Genomic DNA, 18,369 nt, shown 5'->3' on the forward strand with positions numbered 1-18,369 from the left:
AGCCTGGGGTGGGAGGAGTTAAGAAAGGGGGCGGGGCTTCCTCACCGCCCCCCCCCCATTCCCGCTCCTGCCAAGGAACGTTCCGGAAAATTCCAGAAAATCCCTCCGTGCCCTTGAGCTGCCCTTGGAGCCGCCGGGATTTGGGGGAGGGGTCCCCAAAATCGGGGAGGGGTCCCCAAAAATCGGGGGGGTCCCAAAAAGGCCCCGATTGAGCCCAAAAGCGGCCCCGAATGGCGGAGGGTGGGGGAGGGGAAACGGGGGGGGGGGGCGGAACCATCTGGACGGGATTAAAGGGGGGGGAGGGGCGGGGGGGGGGAGGGGATCAGGGGGGGATTGGTGTCAGGAGGGGGAGGGGCCGGGCAGGGGTAATTAGTGAGGTCATTAATGAATTGATTAATTAATGAACGAGATAATTACGGGAAGTCTGATTCATATGGGGGGGGGAATTTTGGGGTGGTTTATTCCAAAAAAAGGGAAATTTTGGGGCGGGAAATTTGGGATTTTGGGGGGTTAATTAAGGGTTAATTAATGAATTATTTAATTAATAAAGGAGGGAATTAAAAGAGGGGTGATTAACATAGGAGGGGGATTTTGGGGTGGTTTATTCCAAAAAAAGGGAAATTTGGGAGGGAAATTTTGAGGGGTAATTAAGGGTTAATTAATGAATAAATTAATTAATGAAGGCAGGAATTAAGTTAGGGTGATTAATTGGGTAATTAATGAGGGGAGGGAAGATATTGGGGTGGTTTATTTAAAAGGGAATTTTGAGGGGGGAAATTTTTAATTTTGAGGCGGTAATTAAGGGTTAATTAATGAGGAGATGATAATTTGGGGGGTCAATTAAGGGGGGGTTAATTAATGAGGAAGAATTAGTTCGAGGGGTTAATTAAGAAGAGGTTAATGAGGCGTTAATTGGGGGGGGGTGTCTGGGGCTTAATTCCAGGTGGAAATTAGTGAGGTGTTAATTAGAGGGGTTAATTGAGGGTTAATTGGGGGGTATTAGGTGTAATTAATTAAAATAATTGTAATTATTCCCTTAATTAGAAGTTTTTCTTTTAGGGGATATTAATGGGGGCTTAATTGTGTCTCAGTAATAGTTAATTAGTGATTAGTGAGGTCAACATTAATTATTAATTAGTGTTGTAATCAGGGTTGGCCATTAATTAGAGGCCATTAATTAGAAGTATTCATATTAAGGGCTAATAAATGGAGGGTGATTTAGGGCCTCCATTAAGGGGTTTTAATTGGGGTTAATTAAGAGTTATTAATTATGCTCAGGTAATTAGATCGGTCTCTATTAGTGACTATTAATTAAGCCCATTATTAATTGGGAAGTATCTTGGGGTATTAATTAGGGGTTTGCGTGTGGGTTATTAATTAGGGGATTATTAATTGGAGATTTCAGTTAGCTGCTGTTAATTAGGGGTTGGTAGGAAATGAAACATTTATTAGGGACTGTTAATTAGGGGTGTTAATTGTGAAGTGTTATTAATTGGGGTGGTCTTAATGGGAGTCTTAATAGGGGGTGTTAATTAGGAACTGTTAGTGGGGGGCTTAATTCTTAATTACGGGGTTCATCAGGGAAGAGGATTTGGGGTGTTAATTAGGGGGATGTTAATTGGGGGGTTGTTAATTTGAGGTGTTAATTGGGGAGTATTAATTAGGGGCTGTTAATTAGAGGGTATTAATTAGGGGTGTTAATTAGAGGGTTGTTAATTTGAGGGGTTAATTGGGGGTTGTTAATTAGGAAGTTGTTAATTAAGGGTTAATTGTGGGCGGGGTTTAATTGGTTCATTGGGGAGGGAAATTGGGGCGGTTTTGGTGCCTCTGCCCCTCATCGATGACGTCACTGCCGTGGCCCCGCCCCCTGGCCTGAATGGGGGCGCCCCTGCCAAGGGGGGGAGGGGACCCCGTGGCCTGGCAGCGCTAACGAGCTCATTAAGGCTCATTAAGGGCCCAGCCCCCACCCGTGGCCTAATTAACGACAAGACGCAAAAATTCCACAAATGAACCCAAAAATTCAACAAAATATCAACAAATTAACCCAAAATTCAACGAGTGAATCCAAAAATCAGCAAAATATCAGCAAATAAACCCAAAAATTCGACAAATAAACTAAAAATTCAACAAATGAACCCAAAAATCAACAAAAAAAACCCCAAAAAATCATAAAATAAACTCGAAAAATCACAAAAGAAGTCCAAAAATCAACAAAGAAATCAACAAATGAACCTAAAAATCAAAAAATAAACCCAAAAATTAACAAAAAAGCAAAAAAATAAAAAAAGTAAACAAAAACCAATAAAAAAGCAAAAAAATTTAAAAATTTAACACAAAACATTAGTAAATAGTCAAAAAATCATAAAATGAACCCAAAAATTCATCAAATATACCCCAAAATAATCAAATAAACCCAAATATCAAGACAATATCAACAAATAAACCAAAACCTCAACAAATGAACCCAAAATTCAATAAATAAACACAAAAAACTGACAAAAAACACAAAAAAATCATCAAATAAATCCAAAATTTAACAAATATATCCCAAAAATCAACAAACTTGGCCCTTTCTCCTCACGCACGGCAGCCATTTTGACTGGCAGCCATCTTGACAGGCAGCCATCTTGACTGGCGGCCATTTTGACAGGCGGCCATCTTGGTCCTTATCACCACACCTGTGGCAGCCATCTTGGTTCTTATCTCCATGCCTATGGCAGCCATCTTGACTGGTGGCCATTTTGAGAGGCAGCCATCTTGACAGATGGCCATCTTGGTCCTTATCCCCACACCCGTGGCAGCCATCTTGGTCCTTATCACCATACCTTATACCATACCATCTTGACAGGCAGCCATCTTGGTAAGTGGCCATCTTGACTGGTGGCCATTTTGAGAGGCGACCATATTGACAGGCGGCCATCTTGGTTCCTTATCACCATACCTATGGCAGCCATCTTGGCAGGCGGCCATCTTGGTAGGCGGCCATCTTGACTGGTGGCCATTTTGGTCCTTATACCCCCATACCTATCGCAGCCATCTTGGCAGGCGGCCATCTTGCCCTCCTCCAACATCACCAACCCTTCCAAACCCCCCAAAAAACCCCTCAAACTCCCCCCAAACTCCCCCCAAACCCCCCAAAACTCCCCCCGAACCCCAAGCACAAACCACGACCATTTTCACTCCACGACGGAGGCGGGAGGGGACGAGCCAGGGCCCTACTGCACCTTTTAATCGATTCCTCATATAAAAAATATCTATGTACATTTATTATCCTCAGATTAGGAGCATCCCGACGGGGGCGGGGCGGGCGATTAGACCCGAGCTGGGGGCGGCCATGGCGGGGGCGGAGCCGGGGGGCTACGGGGGGCCGGGGGCGGGGTCAGTCGCGGTTGACGCGCAGGCGGAAGGCCACGCGCCCGGCGAACTTGTCGCGCTCGTCGTCGGTGCGCAGGCCGGCGGCGTTGAGGCGACATTCCACGTGGTGATCCACGTTGGCCGTGGCGTTGGAGAACTGCACGGCCACCACCGGCTGCGTGTAGTTCACCTGAGAGGGGAAATTTGGGGGGTTCAGGGGGTTTTTGGGGGGCTGGAGGGGAAATTTGGGGGGTTCAGGGGGTTTTTGGGGGGCTGGAGGGGGAAATTTTGGGGGTTTTTGGGGGCTGGAGGGGGAATTTTGGGGGTTCAGGGGGTTTTTGGGGGGCTGGAGGGGGAATTTTGGGGGGTTCAGGGGGTTTTTTGGGGGGCTGGAGGGGGAATTTTGGGGTTCAGGGGTTTTTGGGGGGCTGGAGGGGGGATTTTGGGGGTTCAGGGGGTTTTTGGGGGGCTGGAAGGGGGAATTTTGGGGGTTTGTGGGGGACTGGAGGGGGAAATTTTGGGGGTTCGGGGGTTTTTGGGGGGCTGGATGGGGAAATTTTGGGGGTTCAGGGGGTTTGGGGGGCTGGAGGGGGAATTTGGGGGGTTCAGGGGGTTTTTGGGGGGCTGGAGGGGGGATTTTGGGGGTTCAGGGGTTTTTGGGGGGCTGGAGGGGGAAATTTGGGGGTTCAGGGGGTTTTTGGGGGGCTGGAGGGGGAATTTTTGGGTTCAGGGGGTTTTTGGGGGGCTGGAGGGGGAATTTTGGGGTTCAAGGGGTTTTTGGGGGGCTGGAGGGGGAAATTTGGGGGTTGGGGGGGATTCCCAAAATCCTGATTTCCTGGGTAGGTGTAAAGGGGATTCCCTAAAATGCCAATTCCCACAGATTTGGATATCCAGAAATCCCAAAAAATCTCATTTTTCCAAGGGTTTGGATGTCTTGGGGATTCAAAAAAAAAAATCTCATTTTTCCAAGGGTTTGGATGTCTTGGGGATTCAAAAAAAAAATCTCATTTTTTAAAGATTCGGGTGCCCAGAAGATCCCAAAACCCCATTCCCAAGGGTTTGCGTGACCAGATGATCCCAAAATCTCCCATTTCCAGGAATTTGGTTGTCCAGAAAAATCTCATTTTCAGGAATTCAGGGGTCCAGGTGATCCCACAACCCCTTTGGGGCGATCCCAAACCTCCGAGAAAAACCCCAAAACCTCCAGAAATCCCCCCAAAACCCTTCTGGGGTACCCCAGGTGCCCCTGAGCCCCCTCCCAGGGGGATTTTGGGGTCTCCCCCATTCCCCGTTTTTAGGGTGCCCAGGGGGGTTTTGGGGTGGATTTGGGGGTTTTTGGGGTTCTCAGGGGGGTTTTGGGGTGCCCAGGGGGAATTTGGGTTTTTGGGGTGCCCAGAGGGGCTTTTAGGGTTTTTGGGGTGCCCGGGGAGGATTTTGGGGTGGATTTTGGGGTTCCCAGGGGGGGTTTTGGGGTGGATTTTGGGGTTTTGGGGGTTCTCAGGGGGGTTTCTGGGGTGCCCAAGGAGGATTTTGGGGTGGATTTTGGGGTTGCCAGGGGGGTTTTGGGGGGATTTTGGGGTGCCCAGGGGGGGGTTTTGGGGTGGATTTTGGGGTTCCCGGGGGGGGTTTTGGGGTGGATTTTGGGGTTTTTGGGGTTCTCAGGGGGGTTTTGGGTGCCCAGGGGGGATTTTGGGGTTCCCGGGGAGGGTTTTGGGGTGAATTTTGGGGTTTTTGGGGTGCCCGGGGAGGGTTTTGGGGTGGATTTTGGGGTTCCCAGGGGGGGTTTTGGGGTGGATTTTGGGGTGTTTTGGGGTGCCCAGGTAGGATTTTGGGGTGGATTTTGGGGTTTTTGGGGTTCCCAGGGGGTTTTTGGGGTGGATTTTGGGGTTTTTGGGGTTCCCAGGTGGTTTTGGGGTGGTTTTGGGGTTTTGAGGTTCCCAGGTGGGTTTTGGGGTGGATTTGGGTTTTTTGGGGATTCCCAGGTGGGTTTTGGGGTGGATTTTGGGGTTTTTGGGGTATCCAGGGGGTATTTTGGGGTTTTTTGGGGTTCTCGGGTGGGTTTTGGGGTGGATTTTGGGGTTTTTGGGTGCTCACGTGGACGCGTTTCCCGTAGTAGGGGAAGTACATGAGGTCGATGGTGCCGTTGGGGGGGTAGAGCTGCAGGGGGCCCAGCAGGGCGGCGTCCTCCTCTCGCTGGGGGGGGGCACGGGGGGGTCCCCAAATGTCCCCTGAAGGGGGGGGGGGGGGGGGACACCCCCTCTGACCCCCCCCAAAAAAATTCCTCCATATCCCCCCAAAAATCCCCCATATCCCCCCCAAAGAATCCCCCATATTCCCCTCTGAAAACCCCCCAAAAAAGCCACAGAACCCCCAAAAAAATTATCTTAAAATCTTCTTGACCCCCCCCAAAAATCCCCCATTCTCGTATCCCCCCCATAAAACCCCAAATCCCATTAAGTAGCCCCTAAAAGAACCACCGAACCCCCCAAAAAATTATCTTAAAAATCCTCAAGACCCCCGGACCCCTAAAAGTGACCCCAAATTACATCCAGGACCCCCCCCCCCAAATATTTTCAGGATCCCCCTCCCCAAAACCCCAAAATAACACCCAAGACCCCCCGCCCGTAAATTCCCCCCAAAGCCCCCCTGGGACCCCCAAAAGTGACCCCAAATACCCCCAGGACCCCCCCAATTGCCCTCCAAGGACTTCCTCCCTTTTATTGCCCCCAAAATCCCCCCCCAGTGCCCCCCAGTGTGTTCCAGTTTGTCCCAGTGTGCGCCCAGTTTGTCCCCCCAAAGTGTCCCCCCAAGGTCCCCCAGTTTGTCCCAGTTCGTCCTGGTTTGTCCTGGTTTGTCCCAGTCTGTCCCAGTGCCCCCCAGTTCATCCCAGTTTGTCCCCCTAAAGTGTCCCCCAAATATCCCCAGTGTCCCCCAGTTTGTCCCAGTTCATCCCAGTCTGTCCCAGTCTGTCCCAGTGCCCTCCCAGTGCCCCCAGTTCATCCCAGTTTGTCCCAGTACCCCCCCAGTCTGTTCCCCCAAAGTGTCCCCCAAATATCCCCAGTGTCCCCCAGTTTGTCCCAGTTCATCCCAGTCTGTCCCAGTGCCCTCCCAGTGCCCCCAGTTCATCCCAGTTTGTCCCAGTGTCCCCCCAGTTTGTCCCCCCAAGGTCCCCCAGTCTGTCCCAGTCTATCCCAGTTTATCTCAAAGCCCCCCAGTTCATCCTAGTCTATCCCAGTTCATCCCAGTTCCTCCCAGTCTGTCCCAGTTTGTCCCAATTCATCCCAGTCTATCCCAGTCTGTCCCAGTTCCTCCCAGTTTGTCCCAGTCTGTCCCAGTTCATCCCAGTCTATCCCAGTCTGTCCCAGTCTATCCCAGTTTGTCCCAGTTCATCCCAGTCTGTCCCAGTTCATCCCCCCAGTCTGTCCCAGTTCATCCCAGTCTATCCCAGTCTGTCCCAGTTCATCCCAGTTTGTCCCAGTTCATCCCAGTCTGTCCCAGTTCCCTTACGGTGGTGGCCGAGTGTCCCTGGGCCTCACGGGCAGCGAGAGAGAGACAGTGAGAGGGACATGGGGACATCGGGGGGACAATGGGGACAATGGGGACATTGGGACATTGGGGACAATGGGGACATTGAGGACATTGGGGACATTGGGGACAATGAGAGGGACATGGGGACATTGGGGGGACATTGGGGACAATGGGGACACCCTGGGGACACTGAGGACATTGACGACATTGGGGACAATGAGAGGGACGTGGGGACAATGAGGGGACAATGGGGACACCCTGGGGACACTGAGGGGACAATGGGACAATGGGACAGTGAGATGGACATGGGGACAATGATGGGGACACTGGGGACACTGAGGGGACAATGGGGACAGTGAGATGGACATGGGGACACCGAGGGGACAATGGGGGGACATGGGGACATTGAGGACATTTGGGACACTGGGGACAATGAGAGGGACATGGGGACATCAGGGGGACATTGGGGACAATGGACATTGGGAACAATGGGAGGGACATGGGGACATTGGGAACATTTGGGACACCCTGGGGACATTGGGGGGACATTGGGGGGACAATGGGACATTGGGAACAATGAGAGGGACATGGGGACAATGAATGGACATGGGGACATTGGGGACACAGTGGGGACATTGAGGGGACATGGGGACAATGATGGGGACATTGGGGACACTGGGAACATTGGGACATTGGGGGACACTCAGGGGACAATGGGGACATTGGGGACAATGAGAGGGACATGGGGACAATGAGGGGACAATGGGGACATCAAAGACATTGGGGACAATGGGGGGGGACAATGAGGGGACATTGGGGACAGTGAGAGGGATATGGGGACAATGAGGGACATTGGGGACACCCTGGGGACATTGGGGGGACACTGAGGGGACAATGGGACAATGGGGACAGTGAGACGGACATGGGGACACTGAGGGGACAATGGGGGGACATGGGGACACTGAGGGGACAATGGGACATTGGGATAATGGGGACAATGGGGGACATTGGAGACACTTGGGGACATTTGGGGACATTGTGGAAAATGAGGGGACATTGGGGACACTTGGGGACATTGGGGTGTTGGGGGATACTGGGGGACACAAAAGCTCTGGGGACACCCAGCAGAATTTGGGGTGAAATCAGCAAATTTTGGGGATCTCAGAAGGATTTTTGGGGTGAAATTCTGGGATTTTAGGACAAGTTACAAGGATTTTTGAGGGATCTACCCGATTTTTTGGAATTCTAAAAGGATTTTGGGGTGAAAAAAGCAGATTTTGGGATTCTTAGAGGACTTCTGGGATCAAATAAGTGAATTTTAGGATTCCTAGAAGGATTTTGGGGTGAAACTCTGCATCTTTGGGGATCCTAAAGGGATTTTGGGTGAAAAAAGCAGATTTTGGGATTCCTAGAAGGATTTTGGGATTCCTAGAGGAATTTTGGGGTAATATAAGCAGATTTGGGGATCCTAGAGGGATTTTGGGCTGAAACTCCCCAATTTTGGGAATTCTAAAGGGATTTTGGGTGAATTAAGTAAATTTTGCTTTTCCTAGAAAGAATTTTGGGATGAAACTCCGGGATTTTGGGATGCTAAAAGGATTTTGGGATTCCTAAAGGGATTTTGGGGTGAAACTCCCCAATTTTGGGAATTCTAAAGGGATTTTGGGGTGAATGAAGGAAATTTTGGGACCTCCCCTCCCTTACCAGGTCACCCTTGGTCCGGGGCCGCTGGGCAGAGACAAGAGACAGTGAGGGGACAATGGGGACAGTGAGGGGACAATGGGGACAGTGAGGACATTTGGGGACAATGGGGACATTTGGGGACAATGAGGACATTTGGGGACAATGAGGACATTTGGGGACATTTCGGGGATTGGGGACATTTGGGGACAGTGAGGGGACAATGGGGACAGTGAGGGGACATTGGGGACAATGGGGACATTTGGGGACATTTCGGGGATTGGGGACATTTGGGGACAGGGAGGGGACTTTGGGGACATTTTTGGGACATTTATGGGGAGACACCAAGGGGCCATTGGGGACATTTTGGGACATTGGAGACACTGGGGACATTGAGAGGACATTTGAGACATTTTGGGGACATTTTGAGACATTTGGGGACATTGGGGGGATTGGGGACATTTTTGGGGAGACACCAAGGGGACACATTGGGGACACCCTGAAGTGACACTGAGGGGACACCCAAGGTGACATTTGGGGACACCAGAGGTGACACAAGATGGACACTGAAGGTGACACTTGAGGACACCTGAGGTGACATTTGGGGACACCTGGAGGACTTGGAGACATCCAGGTGACACCTGGGGACACCGGGGGGGGGTTGGTGACACCGGGAGGGGACAGTGACGTCACCTTGGCGGCGCAGACGATGTTGATGCTCTTGTTCTTGCCCGGGAAGAAGTTGATGACCTGCGGGACCAGTAGGGACCAGTATGAACCAGTACAGACCAGTATGGACCAGTACAGACCAGTATGAACCAGTACAGACCAGTACAGACCAGTATGAACCAGTACAGACCAGTATGGACCAGTACAGACCAGTATGGACCAGTACAGACCAGTACAGACCAGTACAGACCAGTACGGACCAGTATGGACCAGTAGGGACCAGTATGGCTCAGTACAAACCAGTATAAACCAGTATAGACCAACATGAGCTATATGGACCATTATGGACCTGTATGGCCCAGCATGAACCAGTGTAAACCAGTAAGAACCAGTACACTGTACCAGTCACTCCCAGTATCTCCCAGCTCACCCAGTTGACCTTGACCAGCACGCAGGGCCGGCCGCTGCCGTAGCCGGAGTCGCCTCCCAGTATCACCCAGTATATCCCAGTATAACCCAGTATAACCAGTATATCCCAGTATATCCCAGTATAACCAGTCCCATGGCTCACCCGGTTGACCTTGACCAGCACGCAGGGCCGGCCGCTGCCGTAGCCGGAGTCGCCTCCCAGTATAACCCAGTATAAACCAGTACCAGCACTCCCAGTATAACCAGTATAACCCAGTATATCCCAGTATAACCCAGTATATCCCAGTACAACCAGTATGCCCCAGCTCACCCGGTTGACCTTGACCAGCACGCAGGGCCGGCCGCTGCCGTAGCCGGAGTCGCCTCCCAGTATAACCCAGTATAACCAGTATATCCCAGTATAACCCAGTATATCCCAGTATAACCCAGTATATCCCAGTATATCCCAGTATAACCCAGTGCCCCAGCTCACCCGGTTGACCTTGACCAGCACGCAGGGCCGGCCGCTGCCGTAGCCGGAGTCACCTCCCAGTATATCCCAGTATATCCCAGTATATCCCAGTATATCCCAGTATAACCAGTGCCCCAGCTCACCCGGTTGACCTTGACCAGCACGCAGGGCCGGCCGCTGCCGTAGCCGGAGTCGCCTCCCAGTATAACCCAGTATAAACCAGTATATCCCAGTATAAACCAGTCCATCACAACACTCCCAGTACCATCACTCCCAGTATAACCCAGTATATCCCAGTATAACCAGTATAACCCAGTCCCTCCCAGTATATCCCAGTACAACCAGTCCCAGCTCACCCGGTTGACCTTGACCAGCACGCAGGGCCGGCCGCTGCCGTAGCCGGAGTCGCCTCCCAGTATAACCAGTATATCCCAGTATAACCAGTATATCCCAGTATATCCCAGTATCCCCCAGCTCACCCGGTTGACCTTGACCAGCACGCAGGGCCGGCCGCTGCCGTAGCCGAAGTCGCCTCCCAGTATATCCCAGTATAACCCAGTCCCTCCCAGTATAACCCAGTCCCTCCCAGTATATCCCAGTATAACCAGTATATCCCAGTATAACCCAGTCCCTCCCAGTATATCCCAGTATACCCAGTGCCCCAGCTCACCCGGTTGACCTTGACCAGCACGCAGGGCCGGCCGCTGCCGTAGCCGAAGTCGCCGTGGGGCCCCAGGCCGGCGCAGGGCCCCAGCTGCGAGCGCTCGAAGCGACACGCGCGCTTGGGGTAGTTGGGCACGGCGTCGTCCGGCTGCTCGTTGTAGCGGCCGGCGGCGCACGCGGCGTTGCGGGCGGCCTGCACGCTGTCATTGTACGCTGGGGACGGACAGAGGGGCTGAACGGGGCTGACCAGTGTGGGTGGGGTCATCCCAGTATGGGTTAGGGTCATCCCAGTATGGGTAGGGTCATCCCAGTGTGGGTTAGGGTCATCCCAGTATGGGTTAGGGTCATCCCAGTATGGGTTAGGGTCATCCCAGTATGGGTAAGGTCATCCCAGTATGGGTTGGGCCATCCCAGTATGGGTAGGGTCATCCCAGTATGGGTTAGGGTCATCCCAGTATGGGTTAGGGTCATCCCAGTATGGGTTAGGGTCATCCCAGTATGGGTAGGGTCATCCCAGTATGGGTTAGGGTCATCCCAGTATGGGTTAGGGTCATCCCAGTATGGGTTAGGGTCATCCCAGTATGGGTAGGATCATCCCAGTATCAGTTTGTTGTGTTCCAGTATGGGTTAGGGTCATCCCAGTATGGGTAGGGTCATCCCAGTATGGGTTGGGCCATCCCAGTATGGGTTAGGGTCATCCCAGTATTGGTTAGGGTCATCCCAGTATGGGTTAGGGTCATCCCAGTATGGGTAGGATCATCCCAGTATCAGTTTGTTGTGTTCCAGTATGGGTTAGGGTCATCCCAGTATGGGTTGGGTCATCCCAGTATGGGTTAGGGTCATCCCAGTATGGGTTGGGTCATCCCAGTATGGGTTAGGGTCATCCCAGTATGGATTAGGGTCATCCCAGTATGGGTTAGGGTCATCCCAGTATGGGTTAGGGTCATCCCAGTGGGGTAGGGTCATCCCAGTATGGGGTAGGGTCATCCCAGTATGGGTTAGGGTCATCCCAGTATGGTTAGGGTCATCCCAGTATGGGTTTGTTGTGTTCCAGTATGGGTTAGGGTCATCCCAGTATGGGGTAGGGTCATCCCAGTACGAGCTTGTTGTATTCCAGTATAGATAAAGTCATTCCAGTATTGATAAACTCATCCCAGTATGGGTAGGGCCATCCCAGTATGGGTTAGAGTCATCCCAGTATGTGTAGGGTCATCCCAGTAAGGGTTTATTGTGTCCCAGTATGAGTAGGGTCATCCCAGTATGGGTTAGAGTCATCCCAGTATGGGTTAGGGTCATCCCAGTATGGGTAGGGTCATCCCAGTATGGGTTAGGGTCATCCCAGTACGAGCTTGTTGTATCTATACTGTGTTCCAGTATAGATAAAGTCATCCCAGCGTGGGTTTATTGTGTTCCAGTATGGGTAGGGTCATCCCAGTATGGGTTAGGGTCATCCCAGTATGGTTAGGGTCATCCCAGTATGGGTTACAGTCATCCCAGTATGGGTTTGTTGTGTTCCAGTGTAGATAAAGTCATTCCAGTATTGATAAACCCATCCCAGTATGGGTTTGTTCCATCCCAGTATAAATACGATCATCCCAGTATGGGGTTGGGCCATCCCAGTCCCCTCCCAATGCCTCTCAGTCCCTCCCAGTATAACCCAGTCCCTCCCAGTATAACCCAGTTCCCTCCCAGTCCCCCCAGTCCCCTCCCAGTCCCCCCCAGTCCCCCCAGTGCACTCACGCTCCAGGAACTGGTGCAGGGCTCTCACGTACGGCTGCCAGGTCTGGCTCTGGCTCACGTTGAAGGTGACATCGAGACCCTCGGCACAGGGACGGATCATCAGCCCTGGGGACAGCGGGGACAGTGAGGGGACAGTGAGGGGACATTGGGGACAGTGAGGGGACAGCGGGGACATCGGGGACATCGGGGGACATGGGAGGACATTGGGGACATTGAGGACACTGGGGACACTGGGGACATTGGGGACATTGGGGACATCAGGGGACACTGGGGACATTGGGGACAGCGGGGACATTGGGGACATTGAAGGGATTTTGGACATTGGGAGGAGATTGGGAGCAATGGGGACAATGGGGGGGTGGGGACATTGGGGATGTTTGGGGGACATTGGGGACATCAGGGGATATTGGGGACATGGGGGAGAGCCAGGGGACATTGGGGACATTGGGGACATCAGGGACAATGGGGACATCAAGGAGACCTTGGGGGCAATGGGGGACATTGGGGATGTTGGGGACGTTTGGGGGACATTGGGGACATTTATGGGATGTTGGGGACGTTGGGCATTGGGGGGTTTGGGGACATTGAGGGGACAGTGGGGACATTTAGGGGTTGGGGGCAGTGGGGACATTTATGGGACATTGGGGACATTGAGGGGACATTGAGGACATGAGGAGATATTGGGGACATCAGGGGCAATGGGGGGATTGGGGACATTGGTGGGGCAATGGGGACAATGTGGGGACATCGGGGACATTTTTGGGGATTGGGGACATTGTGGGGCGGTGCCACAGGGAGGTCACACCGGGTGACAAGGTCAGGGTGACACAAAGGTCACAAAGGGGTCACAGGAGGACGTGTGGGGGGGGTCCCAAATCCCCCCCAGACCCTTTCCCCATCCAGGACCCCAAATTCCCCCCAAACCCCTCAAATCCAGGACCCCAAATCTCCCCCAGACCCAAATCCAGGACCCCAATCGAGGACCCCCCTCCCCCAGGACCCCAAATCCAGGACCCCCCACCCAGGACGCCCCCAGACCCAAATCCAGGACCCCCCACCCAAGACCTCCACCCAGGACCCCAAATCCCCCCCAGACCCCAAATCCAGGACCCCAAATCCAGGACCCCTCCCATGGACTCCCACCCAGAGACCCCCACCTAAAACCCCAAATCCAGGACCCCTCACCCAAGACCCCCCCAGGACCCCAAATCCCCCTCAGCCCCAAATCCAGGACCCCCCACCCAAGCCCCCCCCCCAGACCCCCCGTGCCCACCCGGGGGTCTCACCGGGGGTCAGCAGCCGGTCCTGGTACTTGGGCACGTGGGGGTCGACGCTCTGCAGCATCACCCACATGGTGAGGGCGAAGAGCCCGGCCAGGAACCCGTAAAACACCAGGTAGAACAGCAGGATCAGCCCTGGGGGGCAAATCGGGGGGTCGGGGACCCCAAAAATGAAATCCCCGTGAGGGAAAACCCCAAAAATCCCAAAAAATGGGTGAAAACCCCCAAAATCCCAACTGAAATGGGGGAAAAACCCCCAAATTTGGTGTAAATTACAAAGTAAAACACCAGGTAGAACAGCAGGATCAGCCCTGGGGGGCAAATCGGGGGGTCGGGGACCCCAAAAATGAAATCCCCGTGAGGGAAAACCCCAGAAACCCCAAAAATCCCATTAAAAATGGGGGAAAACACCCCAAATTTGGTGTAAATTACAAAGTAAAACACCAGGTAGAACAGCAGGATCAGCCCTGGGGGGGCAAATCGGGGGGTCGGGGACCCCAAAAATGAAATCCCCGTGAGGAAAAACCCCAAAAATCCTATTAAAAATGGGGGGGAACCCCCCAAAATCCTATAAAAAATGGGTGAAAACCCCAAATTTGGTGTAAATTCCAAAGTAAAACACCAGGTAGAACAGCAGGATCAGTCCTGAAGGGTGAAAATTGGGGGGTCGAGGACCCCAAAAACGAAATCCCAAGGAGAAAAAACCCGAAAAATCCCATTAAAAATGGGGGGAAAACCCCAAAATCCCAACTGAAATGGGGGAAAAAACCCCAAATTTGGTGTAAATTCCAAAGTAAAACACCAGGTACAACAGCAGGATCAGCCCTGGGGGGCAAATCGGGGGGTCGGGGACCCTAAAAATGAAACCCCAGGGAGGAAAAACCCCCTGGGGGCAGAAACCCCAAAAATCCCATTAAAAATGGGGGGAAAACCCCAAAAATCCCATTAAAAATGGGGGAAAAACCCCCCAAAAATCCCAATGGAAACAAATGAAAAACCCCCAAAATCCCACCCAAAACGGGTGAAAATCCCCAAAATTTGGGATAAACCCCAATAAAATCACTTTGAAAGAGGAGGATCAGCTCTGAGGAGGCAAATTTGGGGTTTGGGACCCCAAAACCTGCCCCAAACCCCCTCCGAAAATGCCCCAATGGCATCAAAATCCCCCAAAAGCTTCCCCAGAACCACAAATTGCCCCAAAAATTCACTTAAACCTTCAAATGTTGCCCCAAATCGCACAAAAACCCCATAAATTTGCCCCATTTGGCACCAAATACCCCCAAAAATGCCATGAAAAACCCAAATCCCCAAAAAGTGCCCTGAAAACCCCAAATTCTCATGAATTTACCCCATGAACGTCAAATAATCCCAAAACTGCCCCAAATATCCCCAAAATTGCCCTAATCCCATAAAAAAACCCCAAAAACTGCCCCAGACACCCCAAATTCTCATTAATTTTCCCCATAAATGTAAAATAATCCCAAAACCTGTCCCAAATACCCCCAAAACTGCCCCGAACACCTCAAATTCTCATTAATTCACCCCAAAGACATTAAATACCCCAAAAACTGCCCCAAATAGCCCCAAAACTGCCCCAATCCTGTAAAAAATCCCAAAATTGCCCTGAACACCTCGAATTTTAGTTAATTCACCCCAGAAACGCCAAATCCCCCCCCAAAATCTCCTCGAACGCCCCAAAATTGCCCCAATCCCGTTAAAAAATGAAAAATAAAAAAAATAATAAAAAAAAATCTGCCCCGAACCCCCCAAATCTCCACTCGGAGCCCCAAAAATCCCCCCAAAATTTTCCCAAAATCCCCCAAAATCAACCCCGACCTTCCCAGACCCGCGGGTCCCCCCTAAATCCCCCCAAAATCGCCCCGGACGCCCCAAATCTGCCCCAATCCCATTAAAAACCCCACAAAATCTGCCCCAAACCCCCCAAATCTCCACTCGCAGACCCCAAATTTCCCCTAAAATCCATAAAATTCCCCCAAAATCCCCCAAAATCAACCCCGACCTTCCCAGACCCGCGGGTCCCCCCTAAATCCCCCAAAATCGCCCCGGACGCCCCAAATCTGCCCCAATCCCATTAAAATAACCCCAAAAATCTGCCCCAAATCTCCACTCGGAGCCCCAAATTTCCCCTAAAATCCATAAAATTCCCCCAAAAATCTCCCAAAACCAACCCCGACCCCCCCAAAACCCCCCCGAACCCCCCCAAAACTCCCCCGAGCCCCCCCCAAATTGCCCCGAACGCCCCAAAACTGCCCCAATTCCATTGAAAAACCCCAAAAATCTGCCCCGAACCCCCCAAATCTCCACTCGGAGACCCCAAAAATCCCTCAAAAATCTCCGAAAATTGCCCGAAAATCCCCCCAAAACCACCCCCGAGCCCCCCCAAATCCCCCCCCCAGACGCTTTAAATCCCCCCGCACCATCTGGACCTTTTGGGGGGGGATTTTTGGGGGGGTTTTGGGGATTTTGGGGGCTCCCCGCGCCCCCCACCCCAATTTTGGGGGTCACCCCGTTATGGGGGGGGGTCCGGCTGGTTCGGCCCCCCCCGTTTTGGGGGGGGTCCCCGCCGTTCCCATCCCCCACCCCCAGCCTGACCTACTTTTGTCGCCACAGCGCGACAGATGGGGGGGGGGGGGCACAAAACCACCCCCGCCCCCACCCCCAATTTGTCCTTTTGAACCCCAAAATTCCCCTCCCCCAGCGCCGCTTTTTGAGGGATTTTGGGGGGTCCAGCCCTAAATAAAGAGGGGGGGGTCTTTAAGGAACCCCCACCCCAAATTTTGCGCGTTTTTGGGGGGGGGTCTTGCGTTAATTCCCCCCCTCCTCAAATGGAGCTTTCCCCCCAAAAACAGCGGCGTTAAAAGGGGAGGGGTCCCCAATTCTCACGCAGTTTTGGGGGGGGGCTCCTATGGGGTGGGGAGACCCCCCTAAAAAATTGGGGGGGTTTAAGCACCCCCACCCCAAATTTTACTAATTTTGGGGGGGGTGGTCTTGGGTTCATTCGGCCCCTCCTCTAAAGGAGCCCCCCAGAAAAAGCGGCGTTTAAAGGGGGGGGTCCCCAATTCTCACCCGGTTTTGGGGGGGGGTCCCCAATTCTCACCCGGTTTTGGGGGGGCCCTTTTGGTTTGGGGGGGGTCTGGGCACATTTCGGGGGTCTCTGAGCAGCCCCCCCCTCATTTAATGCACAAATTTGAGGTGAGGGGGGTCTTTAGGGGGGTCCCACCTCCCCCTTATTTGAGGGGGGTCCTTATAATTTTTGGGATGGGGGAGGTGCAAGGACACCCCAAAATTTCCTTCCCCCCCTCATTAACCTGTTGAGGGGGGGGGGGGGATCCCAAAATTTCCTCACCCATCATCACCCCCCCTCTAAAAAAAAAAAAATAAAACGGGGACACCCCTAAAAAATAATGGGGAGAGGGGGGGTCACCCCATAAACCCACCCCCCCAAAAAATAAAAATAAAACAAAAATAAAAATTAAAAACAAAAATATAAATAAAACAAAAATAAAAATAAAAAATAAAAATAAAAATAAAAATAAAAATAAAAATAAAAATAAAAATAAAAATAAAAATAAAAATAAAAATAAAAATAAAAATAAAACCAAACGAAAAGCCCCAAAAAGCGCGGAACTCACCCCAGCTGGAGCCGGTCCTGCCCAGGAACTGCCGGGTGCGGGGGTCCCACAGGAACGCTCGCCACTCGGCCACCACCTGCCCGCAGCTCCGCTTCTCCTTGTCCCGCGCCATGCTCGGGCCCCCCCCGGTGTCCCCGGGGCCCCCCCCGCTGTCCCCCCCCCCGCCCGGTGTCGCTGTCGCTGTCCCCGGTGTCCACCCCCCCCCTCCCGGTGTCGCCGCCGCCGCCGCCGCTCCCGCCGGGACTCGAACCCGCGAACGCCGCGGGGGCCGCGAGCGCCGCCGCGCTTTATGGGCTCGGGGGACACGCCCACCGCCGCCTAGGCCACGCCCACAAAGGGTTTTACCACGCCCCGTCCTGCTGAGGCCACGCCCATCGGGGTTTTCTGGCCACGCCCCCTTTTAAAGCCGGTTTTGTGCCGCCTCTTCTGCCGGCGGTGGTTTATAGAGGGGTGTGGCCACGCCCTTTATGCTAATGAGGAGGGATAAAACTCAATTTGCGAGTGTTAAAGCTCAACTTGCCGTGCCTCTTATGCTAATGAGGAGGGTTAAAGCCCAATTTGGGAGTGTGAAAGCTTAATTTGCAATGCCCATTATGCTAATGAGCAGTGGTAAATCTCTGTTTGACATGCCCCTTATGCTAATGAGGAGGAATGAAGCTCAATTTGTAACACCCCTTATGCTAATGAGGAGGGTTAAAGCTCAACTTGCCATGCCCCTTATGCTAATGAGAAGGGTTAAAGCTTAATTTGCAACACCCCTTATGCTAATGAGGGGCGTTAAATCTCCATTAGCCATGGCTATTATGTTAATGAGGAGAGGTTAAGCTTAATTGGGAGTGTTAAAGCTTAATTTGTCATGCCCCTTATGCTAATGAACCTTGTTAAAGCTTAACTTGCCATGCCCTTTATGCTAATGAGGAAG

At 52.4% G+C, this 18,369-nt stretch overlaps 1 protein-coding gene across 1 annotated transcript; it reads right to left on the reverse strand.

Annotated features, from left to right (window-relative positions):
* Window positions 1–3,208: 3,208 nt before the first annotated feature.
* On the reverse strand, window positions 3,209–17,611 carry ATP1B2 (ATPase Na+/K+ transporting subunit beta 2). The gene is made up of 7 exons (XM_064737414.1): window positions 17,448–17,611; window positions 13,801–13,929; window positions 12,515–12,619; window positions 10,782–10,987; window positions 9,256–9,312; window positions 5,449–5,547; window positions 3,209–3,544 (listed from the first exon to the last, which is right to left on the reverse strand). The coding sequence occupies exons 1-7, from the start codon at window positions 17,557–17,559 to the stop codon at window positions 3,380–3,382; spliced, it is 873 nt and encodes a 290-aa protein (XP_064593484.1). The 5' UTR covers window positions 17,560–17,611; the 3' UTR covers window positions 3,209–3,379.
* Between the last annotated feature and the right edge of the window lie 758 nt (window positions 17,612–18,369).

This window comes from Zonotrichia leucophrys, unplaced genomic scaffold (assembly GCF_028769735.1).
Source record: "Zonotrichia leucophrys gambelii isolate GWCS_2022_RI unplaced genomic scaffold, RI_Zleu_2.0 Scaffold_55_320004, whole genome shotgun sequence".
Lineage (NCBI taxonomy): Eukaryota > Metazoa > Chordata > Aves > Passeriformes > Passerellidae > Zonotrichia > Zonotrichia leucophrys.